The 12,914-nt window shown below is 40.4% G+C and overlaps 1 protein-coding gene and 1 long non-coding RNA gene across 4 annotated transcripts in view; one reads left to right on the top strand and one right to left on the bottom strand.

Annotated features, from left to right (window-relative positions):
- TMEM33 (transmembrane protein 33) overlaps positions 1 to 10,531 on the bottom strand; it is a 38,011-nt gene extending 27,480 nt beyond the window's left edge. For both annotated transcript variants that reach the window (XM_072774838.1, XM_072774837.1), the window contains exons 1-6: positions 10,383 to 10,531; positions 10,173 to 10,244; positions 6,288 to 6,382; positions 5,606 to 5,793; positions 1,446 to 1,513; positions 527 to 660 (exon numbers count right to left, since the gene is read on the bottom strand). In XM_072774838.1, the coding sequence (XP_072630939.1) occupies positions 527 to 660; positions 1,446 to 1,513; positions 5,606 to 5,793; positions 6,288 to 6,382; positions 10,173 to 10,217 (530 nt within the window). In that variant the 5' untranslated portion in view covers positions 10,218 to 10,244; positions 10,383 to 10,531. The remainder of the gene's footprint in view (positions 1 to 526; positions 661 to 1,445; positions 1,514 to 5,605; positions 5,794 to 6,287; positions 6,383 to 10,172; positions 10,245 to 10,382) is intronic.
- Positions 10,532 to 11,151: 620 nt separating this feature from the next.
- Positions 11,152 to 12,914, top strand: part of LOC140603988 (uncharacterized) — a 28,205-nt gene continuing 26,442 nt past the window's right edge. For both annotated transcript variants that reach the window (XR_012007032.1, XR_012007031.1), the window contains exons 1-2: positions 11,152 to 11,206; positions 11,726 to 11,926. This is a non-coding gene — a long non-coding RNA (uncharacterized lncRNA). The remainder of the gene's footprint in view (positions 11,207 to 11,725; positions 11,927 to 12,914) is intronic.

Raw genomic sequence — 12,914 nt, 5'->3', positions numbered from 1 at the left:
CTCATCACAAGTGCACTCCTCAATTCCTATCATCTATTTCACCCACCCATCTCTCTAGAAATGTAGTTTTAAAACTTAAATGCAAGAATTTTGATGGGGAGGGTCAATACTAGCCTGATGTTCTAATTTTTACATTACTTCTATAACTAAGATACAAACAAACATGGAGGTGTTGGTAGGCGACTATTAATACCAGACCATAATTTTTCTTGGAAAAAAAAATCATCTAAATAATGGCAGAATGCACTAACCTAGGCTTCCCAAGATTCAAAGGCAGCAGTTCTAAAATTAATTTTCAAAATGTTAAATGTAAATCACAAGGAATGATAAATAAGACAAGCTTCTAGGTTTACCGTAACGTCTCACGTTCTCCACAATAAAATGAAAAAATGGTGGCTAAGATCAATCTAGGTCTGCACATCAGTATCTACTTTAACAGATTTAAGCAGGATAAAATTTGAGTTAATACATTTATTATGTTCACTTAGTCATCTGCCTCTCAAAACAAATGTATTTTTATTCTTACCTAAAAAGCATAAAAACTGTAGCAGGCATCAAGAATATTTCATTACAAGCAATGAATTTCAGGATATTCTGTTGATTAGCACTTAATTTATCCAAGATAGATCTCAGCAGAGGTAAACTATTTGAACCCTTTGCCTGAAACATAAGAAAATAAATATTAGAAAGAATGAAGCATTTTTGATTACTCAATAATTTTTTTAGATAAATAGCATACCAACAAGTAATACAATTAAAAGACGATTATTTTAGAAATGGTAATATAAAAGTTTACAAATTAACGTAAAAGTGTATTTTCCTGCTTTGTTGATTTTGTGTATTTGAAAAATAAAAACACCATATATTATTTCACACACACAAAAAAATGGAGGTTATTTCTATCTAACTATAAACAAAATCAGACTACCTAGTAATAAGGTATTTGTGAATCCTTAGCTAAATACAAAGTAGAAATTAAAGTCCAATTACCGCTGTGACCAAAGAACTATGGAGATAAAGAAAAAGGGCAACACAAAGCAAACATTTGGGTATTTTAATTTAAATGTCAGTGCATATGCAGTCAATCCGCCTGGGACACTTAGTGAGGCTTAATGTTTAATCCAGGAAAAAGAAAATATTTTAGGAAAGTAGCAGTTCTGAACATTAAATGTAAAAGAAATTCAGTACACTCTACTTACCTGATTCTTAAAATTAAACAATGACAGCACAAGAGATCTACGACAACTTACCAAATAGAAAAGATATGATTAAAAAAAAAATCTATTTCAAACTTGAGAAATTCTCTGGGAACTGAGAGGTACTCTACAATACAATACTTTTAAAATGTATTTTGCAGGGAATGAAGGAAACTTTTGTGACAAATGCCAAAATGCCTTAGAACTCAAATTCATGCCAACAGGAGTCAAAAAAACAGCTTTACTTACATCAAGGACCTTTTTCGTGTATGTGGCAGCATGAAGCAAAGAGAACAACAAGACTGGAAAAATACTCACTGAAGAAAACAATTAAGGAAAATATCCAACATGTATCAAGTATTTTGTAAAACAGGCTTTGTATTATGCCCCATATAGAGCTGAACCAGCATCTGCTAAAAAGACTTGTTTCACTTGGTAACCATATGAAGTTTTTTTCCTACCTGTAAACAATTTCATTTTCTAAAGCTCACAATTTATTAAGAAAATAGTGAAAAGTTTTTTTCTATTAGATAATGAAATAATAATAAACATCTGCTATATCTAATCAAAATCTAGAACACCTAGAAGAAACCTTAAATATTTATTACAGCTTTTAACCCCACAATGGCCATCCTGGCCAGAATAATTTGGCCTTCAAATATAAAGACAGTCTCTTATACTACTTTCCTCATCACAATTGCTTAGGAAAGAGTCTGGGGTAATGGTTTAAAAAGTACTTATTCAGGGGCGCCCCGGCTGGCTCAGTCAGTAGAGCATGGGACTCCATCTGAGGGTCGTACTTGATCTCGGGATGGTACGTTCAAGCCCCACATTGCAAGTAGAGTTTACATAAAAAAAAAATAAAATAAAAAATCTTTAAAAAGTACTTCTCCAATTTTCCTCAACTAAAGATCTTTCATTATTTCTTTCCTACAAGATCCCCATTATCTCAAGACACTGTTCCTATCAAGCTTATACAGTTCATAAATTCTCAACCTGTACAAGTAAAAAGTGTGTATTTGGGTTTGTAGACACTTAACTGAGAGTCTAATCAGTTTAATTACAGACATGTAGTTGAGTTCAACTGTTTGGCTTTATGTCATGGATAAATATGCATTTTCATTCAGCTTTTTGAAAAATGGAGTGTTCCAAAGACCCTATTTATCCCAATTTCTGCCAGGTTGATAACAAGAACAACAACAAAACTTGTCAAATAACTTTCATAAAATGATATAGACTGTTAGTCCACTTTGAATGGCAAAAATACATGCCCTAAAAGTATCTGCAGATTCTGGGGTGCCTGGTTGGCTCAATCACTAAAGTATGGGACCTGATCTCAAGGTCATGAGTTCAAGTCCCATGTTGGGTGTAAAGTTTACTTAGAAAAAATAATCAAAAAAATTTTTTAATTACCCTCATTTAAAAAATATATATCTGCAGTTTTTAAGAAATGAGCCATTATCTTTTTCTAACAAAAAAGCTTTCACTAACTGAAAGCTTTGCTGTGGTGGGAAATGGTGATTAGAATGCACTAGGAATTTCAAATTCATTACCACATAACTCATTAAGATCCAAAAGTGCCTAATTTCCAACTGGCAACCCAGACACTGACCTATACCCAAGGATTAGAATTTTCCTAATTAGTATCCTGACCAATTCTTCCCTGACACTTACAAGAACTAAGTAAAATGCCAATTTCCTCAGTAGAGACCATGTATAGCTTAAGAGATCCCTTTGGAACAGATGAAAGCTGCCACCCTCTCCTCTCCAAGGCCACTGTAAAATTCTGTTGTTTCTTCAATAGTTAAATTTAAACTCCAAAACATATCTTAATTTGAAGTCTATTCAGTAAAGCAATGCAGGTAATGAAAACAACCCTGAATGGACAGTCAAGATACCTGGGTTCCAATCATGGCTGACACTAACTTCACTTGCTAGACCACTTTCATCAAAGCTCGATTTTGCTCCCTCTCCCCTGCTCACTCCCCCTGCCCACAATCAAATAAATCTTAAAAAAAAAGGGAGGGGAGGTGTCAGGGTGTCTGAGTGGATTAAGTGTCCAACTCTTGATTTAAGCTCAGGTCATGACCTCTGGTCCGGTTGGGTCATAGGATGGAACCTGCCTCCATGCTCAGCAGGGAGTCCAGTGGAGATTCTCTCCCTCTTCCCGTCCCCCTCAACTCATGCTCTAAAATATTTAAAATGTAAAAAGCTAGTTTTTTTTTTTTTTTTTTTTTTTTTTATTTATGATAGTCACAGAGAGAGAGAGAGAGGCAGAGACACAGGCAGAGGGAGAAGCAGGCTCCATGCACCGGGAGCCCGATGTGGGATTCGATCCCGGGTCTCCAGGATCGCGCCCTGGGCCAAAGGCAGGCGCCAAACCGCTGCGCCACCCAGGGATCCCAAAAGCTAGTTTTCTAATGAGTGTTTTACCTCTAACATTCTATAGTTCACAAATCCTTGATAAGAGATTCAAAACTTAGCTTTCAATGTCGCTTTTAAACTATTTAGAAAATAGAAAGGGTGAAAAGTCTACAAGTTAAACTCTAAGTACCTATCCCTGTTAGAGCAAGGACAGTATCACCTTTGTAAGACCAAAGAACAGAACACAACTTTGTAACATGACCCTGGGATCACCTTCATTGACTAACATAATACTCAAGTGCTTTAAGAATCAGACTAGTATTTCCTATCAGTTACTAGTTTAGACTATTTCTACTACTACTCCCCAACCTCCACCCCTAACGTTAAGAATTTAAGGAACAGGAAATCCTTAATCTTCAACATTCCCATAGAGAAGGGCTAGCAAATAACCAATTGCACAGAACAGGAGAGAGGCCATCTTAAGTGGTCATGAGCCTCTTTTAGCATACACTCAGGATTCACTCAACAAAACTCACTGACCACCTGCCATGTGGACTGCTTCGTCCTGGTACAGACAGAAATACCTCAAAACTATACCTAAGTGTTACTCATACATTAACCGTAGATTAGGTAAACCTGTTAGGCCAGACAGACCTTACCAGCTTTACTATGCACTTGCCAATGTGGCGTCAGGCCAAGTTATTTGAAACTCTTAGAGCCTCAGTGTCCTCATCGAATATGCTGCCTGGGGCTCCTCTCCTGGGTGCTTCAATCGGGTACACTCAGCCTCGGCCTTCGCGCAGGTCAAGATCTGAGTCCTGGGACCCTGCTCCTTGGGAAGTTGGCTTCTCCCTCACCCCACCCCCACTCGCACGCTTGTGCTCTTTGGCAAATAAATAAAATCTAACAAAATTTTTTTACTTTTTTCAGTGTTGCGAGGATTAAGTACGTCAGATTTGTATATGCTGACAAAATAAGTACTCAAAAAATTTCAGTTACCTATTCTCTTTTCCTTAAGACTTTTAAAAAACCTATTTAAAATTGGATACTTCACAGAGAAAAGTATTATTTAAATAGGTAATATTTAGCCCTAGGGACACATTTCACTGTGTTTTCCGTTAGCTGTAGCTATGTATACACACATATTGTTTAGGAGTAGATCAGGATGTATCAGACATAGTCAAGAATCCTTAAGAGCAGCACTTAAAGCACAAAACACTTTCTTGTGGGACACAGGGACCACAGGGGGACAGTAGTATTAAAATGATCAAGAAATTCTGGTCACTCTTTTGCCTCACAATGCACATTAGCACATCAAAGGTCCTACAGTAAAGAAATTCAAACTGTTTAATCTAGTGCTTCCCAAACAAAATAAACTGCGACTTTCCTCCCCAGACTTTCCTCCCCAGACTTTCCTCCCCAACCCGACTTTCCTCCCCAACCCTCCCCACCTTTTGAGAAAACCTGTTATGGCCCAACACACTTTTGAAATGAGATTCCAAATGTGTTAATTTTCATTAGCTCCAAAGATTATCAATTTTCTACTCTATCCACAGTAAATACTAGTATTTTTATTATATTTATTAATTATCGCATTTTCTGCTTAAATAAGTTGTTCTTTGATGAATTTCCATTTGTTTCTAGCTCACTAGGATTTGAAAGAGCTGAGGATTTTTTTAAGCAAGACATATGGACAATTTCCCAAAGATATGAATTAAATATTAAAATAAGTCTTCCATAATCTTGTGCTTTGAATCCGAAGTTTAAAATATCCATTGCTAATAGAGAAGCTTACAAGAGGGAAGAACAAAGATACAAAATTTAAAATTCCCACATCAGCTCTTCAAATTTAGATTTCACATTTTAGAGTCAGAAATTCTTAAACTAAATCTATCTTCATTTAAATCAAGTGTCAACCACCCAGCCAACCCAGGCTTCACAGAAACCCTCCTTGCTGAACCCTTCCTATTGCAAAGAAATAACAAGAGATTCCCTGTACACTTGATAGGCAACCTCTCTGTCAAAAAGGCACAAAAAAAGGATACTTGTAACAGGGTAGGAATTGACAAAAATGAGTGAGTACAGCAGGTAGTGGCAGCTGTCTTCTAATAGAGCCTGGGCCAGGAATGCTCTGCTTAACTGGAAATGTGGTAATCTTTGGTGCAGCCTCAGAGCACTGGTAAGAGCATTTGCCAGTAAAGCACGTTGGTAAAAGCTTGCAGCTTCATGCAACCTGCAAATTACCAGAGGAGAGGTTATCCTGAGACCTGACAACTATCATGTCTCTTCCTCCTTTGTGGATTGCATCATAATTGCACAACACCCAAATCTCTTGTCAGTAGAAAAAAATTATTTGAACCTATTATACCTTCTTAGAGGCATCACTTCATATATATACCCGACTAAATTTTATAAAGCAGTCATCTTCCTTTTAAAGCAGTCATCTATTAAGTCAAAAAAATCAAAAATGAAAAAAAAAAAAAAGGAACTCTCATCCCTACACATCCGCTTTCTTTCTGATTTTCAACATGATGTCAGCTTTCACAAAGCACACAACATAAGATATTCCTCCAGTTGGTACTATTAGTGGGTTATTAGCACTTAAAGGAGACCTGCGTTTTATCTGTTCCAGAACCTTTTGCAGTTTAACGAGTCTTGCACATAAAAGGCAGTCCATAAACACCAAACAACTGAGTATCAAAGGCAGAACATCTGTGTAATACATACCCGAGAAGAGGCAGGACAAACAAAGCAGAACAGTAAACTGTGAACAAGCGAGAAAGCCACATTGCTGTGTCCAGCTTATTGGTCATCATGAATTGCTAAATTTAAAAAGAAAAATATTGTGATAAACTAAGCCAGCAAATTATCTTCCCAAGGATGAAGATAACATAGTTTTCTTCATATTCAAAATGTTTTAACAACCCCGCAGCGATTATTTAAGACCATTAAATGAGAACTCCTAAGGCAATTGTTTCGTCTATACACTCAGTAACACCTCCAAAAACCTTATGGCATTGATGCAGAAAGCAGTGGAAGTACTTAAATAGAAAAATATCAGTTGATATTTTAAAAAATAAAGATTAAAAAAGAAACCTGTGAACAGAAATGTAACTACAATTGTCTCTATTCCTGCAGCACTTATAATACTGGCTTCACTTACTTTAAAAGAACTTTAAATAAGAACTAATTGCTCTCAAGAGAACCATAATGCCTATTCTTAGAAATCTCAAATTCAAATAGGTAGGTTTCAGATCTGAGTAAAAAGCCAGTTTGGATTAAATAAACCTTACAAAGGAAAAATGTAAAACATGGTAATAATCACTCACTACCCAACTCATTAATCTATGGAGAATCTGCTTATGTACATATGACGGCCTGACATACTCTAAGTGTTCAAAATATGACCGTCAAATATTAAATAGTACCTGCCTCTTCAATTTTATGACTTCTTCATCCCCTTGGAAGCTGCCCCACATGTCTCAACCTGAATATTTCAGTGGCCCTAAATTAAACTCCCTTATACAACTCTATTCTCCATGTTTTCTATCTTTATCCTTGCCCCTGCTATGTTTGTCAAAGATGGATCCATTATCATCAACAGAATCACTTAAAATCTGTTTTCCCATTCAAAATGTGTCTTGTAAGTGGCTTTTACATTTTTTGATAGAATCTACATTAATAATTTTTACATCAACATCTAATACTGATATACATATATATATAAACGTCTATAAAGAAATTTCACAAAATAATACTTATCTTTCCTATGTAATGGATTTTGGTATTTTGTATTCTAATGTTTTAGAAAGATTTAGTGTTTTCACTAAATGGATGTCAAAACTCACTAGTGAATCGTAACGTGAAGCCTAAAACATTAAGCAGTCTAACTTAATTATCTTTCGAAAAATATAAAAACCTTTTGGGGAAAAAAGCAAGTACATTTTAAAATCAAAAGATGTTTCACCGCATGTCTTTTCAACAATATGCAAGTAATTATTCTATCCAAACCTACTATATTGTGACTCCTTTAAATTTAAACGATCACCCTAGTCAAGGGGAAGAATGAATCTAGCTTACTGTACTCAGGTTCTCCACAAATACTCAGATTTCACATCATGGTCTGAAATCTAATTTTAAAACATGTTCTTTATTTTATTTTTTAAAGATTTTATTTATTTATTCATGAGAGACAGAGAGAGAGAGAGGGGTAGAGACACAGGCAGAGGGAGAAACAGGCTCCATGCAGGGAGCCTCCATCCCGGGTCTCCAGGATCAGGCCCTGGGCTGAAGGTGGCACTAAACCGCTGAGCCACCGGCTGCCCCAAAACATGGTCTTTAAAATTGATTAGCTTAAGGACACTGGGCTGGCTCAGGCAGTGGGACACGTGACTCTTGATCTTGGGGTCATGGGTTCAAGCCCTACGTTGGGTATAGAGATTGCTTAAAAATAAAAATCTTTTTTGGGACTCTTGGGTGGTACACTCGGTTAAGCCTCCAACCCTTAGTCTTGGCTCAAGTCTTGACCTCAGGGAGATGAGCTCAAGCATGAGTTGGGCTCCGACTTCAGCGCAGAATTCGGAGCTGGTTAAGTCTCCCTCTTCTTCTGCCCTTCGCCACAGTATGCATGCATGCTCCAATGCTCTCTCTAAAGTAAGTCAATCTTTGAAAAAAAATAAAATAAAATCTTTTTAAAAAATAAATAAAATGAAATCCATTTGTTTAGGGTGTTTCTTTTGTAATAACGTGGATCATTGATTTATTCATTTCATTTTGCACTTTGTGTATCTGCATTTCAATACATAATAGAAAAGGTTTAAAAAGTTTATTGGTTTACACTTTTAAGAGTCAACAGCCCAGTCCTGTTATAAATAGTATGGGCAAAAAAAATCACTGAAATTTTGGGTGCAAACCTACCCAGGTGAAAAACTATTCACTCAGTCTCAAACTATCATGCCACAGAATACTTTTTCATCACAAAAGAAAAAAGGCGTGTTTACAATAGTCTGGTAGATGCCACTTAAACCAAATTGTCAAACTTATCTGCAATGATAAGATAAATCAACATAAAATGCTTCCTCATATATCACACACTGAAAATGATAGAATAGCATTTATGTACTATTCCTGCCAAAATGCTTGACTTGAATCTAGTCACAGGGGAAAAAACAGGCAAGTTTAATTTGAAAAACAAAGCAAGTCTAAACTCCTGACAGTCAAAATTGCATGAGGAGGGCAGCCCTGGTGGCTCAGCGGTTGAGCATCTGCCTTCAGCCCAGGCTGTGACCCTGGGGTTCTGGGATTGAGTCCTGTGTCGGGCTCCCCATGTGGAGCCTGCTTCTCCCTCTGCCTGGGTCTCTGCCTCTCTCTCTGTCTCTCATGAATACATAAGTAAAATCTTAAAAAAGAAAAAGAAAACACAAAATGGCATGAGGAAAGCCAGGGAAGTACTCTAGACCTAGAGAGTAAAGGCCAGTAAGCAGCAATGCATGCTGTGGATTAGATCCTGGATTAAGGAGGAAGCAGCTTTAACAGACAATGGAGGAAATTCAAATATGGATCGTAAAATCAGGTAAAATCAGGTAAAAACAGGGATCAATGCTTAATTTTTCCAATCCAACTGCAAAAATCGCAACAATGCCTGCACTGGGGTCATGCAGAAGAATCCTTAAGTACTCGTGAAATTAGCCCCCACTGTGGATGCAACTTATCCTCAAAAGGTTCAACAAAATTTAAAAAATAAATAATTAAAAAAAAAAGAAGAAGAAAACTGTGTCTATAAATGGAAATGCTGTTAAGATGTTTAAAAAGGAAAAAAGTGGGCAGCCCGGGTGGCTCAGGGGTTGAGCGTCTGCCTGGGGCCCAGGGCGTGACCCCGGGGTCCCGGGTTCAAGTTCCCCATGGGGCTCCCTGCATGGAGCCTGCTCCTCCCTCTGCCTGTGTCTCTGCCTCTCTGTGTGTGTGTCTCTCGAGAATCAATACATAAAATCTTCATTAGAATAATAATAATAGGGATCCTTGGGTGGTTCAGTGGTTGAGCGTCTGCATTAGACCCAGGGCGGAATCCTGGAGTTCCCAGGATCGAGTCCCACAGCAGGTTCCCTGCATGGAGCCTGCTTCTCCCTCTGCCTAGGTCTCTGCCTCTCTCTCTCTCTCTCTGTGAGTGTCTCTCATAAATAAACAAATATATAGATTGATAAAATCTTTTAAAAAAATAAATAAATAAAGGAAAAGGTAAGCTGCTCAATTCACATATTCACGGTGTTTAAAACTCGAAGAGCACTGACGCTTTGGGTACAAATTAACTAGCAGGCAGGTCTGCGTGTTACGCACAAAGTATATTCACGGAAGCCCAGCATCCCTCTTCGTAGGGACAGAAGGACAAGGTGACAAAAAGGGGGGGGGAGGCGGGGATCTTAAAAAAAAAAAAGACCGCCCGCCCCTCCACGTAGCCCCGCCCCCGCCTCATAGCCCCGCCCCCGGGCAGTTAGCCTCCCGCGGCCGGAAGCGGCCGAGCCGGCGTGAGGCGCCCGGCGGAGGAGGGCCAGGCAGCGAGGCCCGGGAGCGCCCCCCACGCACCCCGACCCGACCCGACCCCGAGCGCTCACTCACCACCGCGCCCGCCCCCTGGGGGCCGTTCGGGGCCGCATCCGCCATGGGAGGCCCACAGCCGCGTCCGGGACCCTGCAGGCGGGGAGGGAGGGGAGGGGGTCAGCGCGGGGCCGCGCCCCCGGGGCACCTGCCCGCCGCGCCCCCGAGCCGCAACGGAACAGTCGCGCCCGCGCCCGCCCCCGCGGAGCGCCCCGAGCTGCCGGGGAATACCTGCACCGCAGCACCGAGCGCCAGCCGGGCTTCTAGAAACACCCGCGAGAGGCGGAGCTTCGGAGCAATACCCGACACGGCCGGTCCGACGCCGCCGGCCCGCGGTACTGCCCGACCCGGAAGTGCTCCTTTCACTTCCGCGGCGGAAGAAGCGGTGACCGAGGCCGGAAGCGGACAGCGGCGCCTTGAGGCATGACGGGAAATGTAGTTTTCCTCCCTTCAGTTTCACCTGTCCTGCCCTGCGATTGGCTGTGCAAGTGTGGAAGCTGAGCAGGCCCGCAAAGCAACCTTTGCCCGCGGCTCAGGCTGCCAGGTGCTCCTTCCTCCCTGCCCCCTGCCAATGTCCAAGCTGCAGGGTGTCTGTTCCTTAATGTGGAAGCCTCACAAAGGTTTTCTTTCTTTGCCTTTTTCTCCAGGGGCTCACTGGTGCAAGGTTCTACCTATAAAATTAATTCTTCCCACAAGCACTAATGACACCTGCTATGGGACAGGCCCCATGTTCGGCTTGGAGGATTTGAAAAAAAAAAAAAAAAGAAATGAATATAATGAATATGGAGCACCTGGGTGGGGCTCAGTGGTTGAACATCTGCATTTGGCTCAGGGCCTGATCCCCCAGGGTCCTGCAATCAGTCCCCTCGCAGAGAGTGAATTAAAAAAAAAAAAAAAAAAAAAGACAGAAAAGAAAAAAAGAATATATGCAGATTGTGGGAAAGACAGGTAAGTAAACCAATATCACAGCACAGCGCTTGTGCAATATGGGCAGAGTCCAAGTTAATCGCAGAGAGCACAGAGGAGGGGAGTTTGGGAAGAGTTTCCTGGAAAAGGTAATTCTGGCCCTAAATTTTGAAGGACAAGGAGAAGTTGGATAAATGGTGGGGGGGAGCGGGGAGGTCGGGATAAAGCAACAGAAAGTTCATGAAGCAACAGGGCAGAGTCAAGGAACTAGCTGAGTGTGACTAGGATGTATGTGTTGGGGGGTAGGGGTGCGGCTAGGAGAAGTGGATTGTAAAAGATGTGGGATAAAGAAGCAAGTTATAAGGATTAAGGAGAAAATCTGAACTTGACCTTGAAATCCAGGGAATCAGAATACAATTTTAAGCAAAAATGGATTTAGAACAATCAGTCTGGCAGTAGGTTAGAGGATGATCAGAGGAACAACCTAAAATTCAGGGGGTTACGTGGGATGTTTTACATATATCTATATCAATATCTATATCTTTATATAGAAGAAACGTCCAACCTCCATGGCAATCCTGGTGTAGTCAGTCGCAGCGGCAAGTCAAATGGTGCCCTCTTGAAACCTTGTAAACTTCAGGGTTTTTTTTCCTTTTTTTTTTTTAAAGATTTTATTTATTTATTCATGAGAGATACAGAGAGAGAGAGGCAGAGACACAGGCAGAGGGAGAAGCAGGCTCCATGCCGGGAGCCCGACGTGGGACTCGAACCCAGGACCCCGGGGTCACGCCCTGTGCCGAAGGCAGGTGCTAAACCACCGAGCCACCCTGGGATCCCCAACTTCTGTTTTTCTAAGGTCACTACCCAAGGTCAGGTCCTCATGATCTATCACCGGGATTATCTAAAACGCCACCTCCACTGCACTCCTCACATACCATTTACTCCATATTTTTATAGCACTTATCATCTCTTAACACTTCTTACAACTTGTGTGCCTATCAGCAGTGTGTGTGTCTGACCTTGAACTGCTATGCCAAAATATCATAGGTTGGGTGGCTTAAACAACAGAAATTTATTTCCCACAGTTCTGAAGGCTGGAAAGCCCAAGACCAAGGTGCTGGCACATAGGTTTCAGTCTGAAGCCTCTTCTCTTGACCTTAAGTGGCTGCCATTTCATTATGTGCTCACATGGCCTTTCCCTGGTAGGGAGAAGGAAGGGAGAGAGCTCTCTCTTCCCTTTTTTAATAAGGCTATGCCATTTCATTGGTAGGGTCGCACCCTTATACCTCATTTATACCTAATTACCTTCTAAAGATGTTATCTCCAAAAAATAGTCATGTTGAGGGTTAGGGATTCAACATATGAATTTTAGAAGGACACAATCCAGTCCATTGCAATATATACATATGTGTAGTACTGATTTATAACAATCCTTTTATGGGACGCCTGACTGGCTCAGCAGTCGAACATGTGACTCTCAATCTCTGGGTCATGAGTTCTAGCCTGAAGCCTACTTAAAAAAAAAAAAATGCTCTTATTACAAAAATACTAACCTATAAAATGTCTTCCTTTATTTTTTTTATTTTTTTTTATGATAGTCACACAGAGAGAGAGAGAGGCAGAGACATAGGCAGAGGGAGAAGCAGGCTCCATGCACCAGGAGCCCGACGTGGGATTCGATCCTAGGTCTCTAGGATCGCGCCCTGGGCCAAAGGCAGGCACTAAACCGCTGTGCCACCCAGGGATCCCCTAAAATATCTTCTTTTAAAGTCCATATAACCAATTGGTTCACACAACACACTTGTTGATTTTTACTGAACTTTTGTAACCAAAGCAACATATTGTTACTATTGCTAA

Source organism: Canis lupus, chromosome 14 (assembly GCF_048164855.1).
Source record: "Canis lupus baileyi chromosome 14, mCanLup2.hap1, whole genome shotgun sequence".
Taxonomy (NCBI): Eukaryota; Metazoa; Chordata; class Mammalia; order Carnivora; family Canidae; genus Canis; species Canis lupus.
This window is presented reverse-complemented; position numbering and strand designations above follow the sequence as displayed.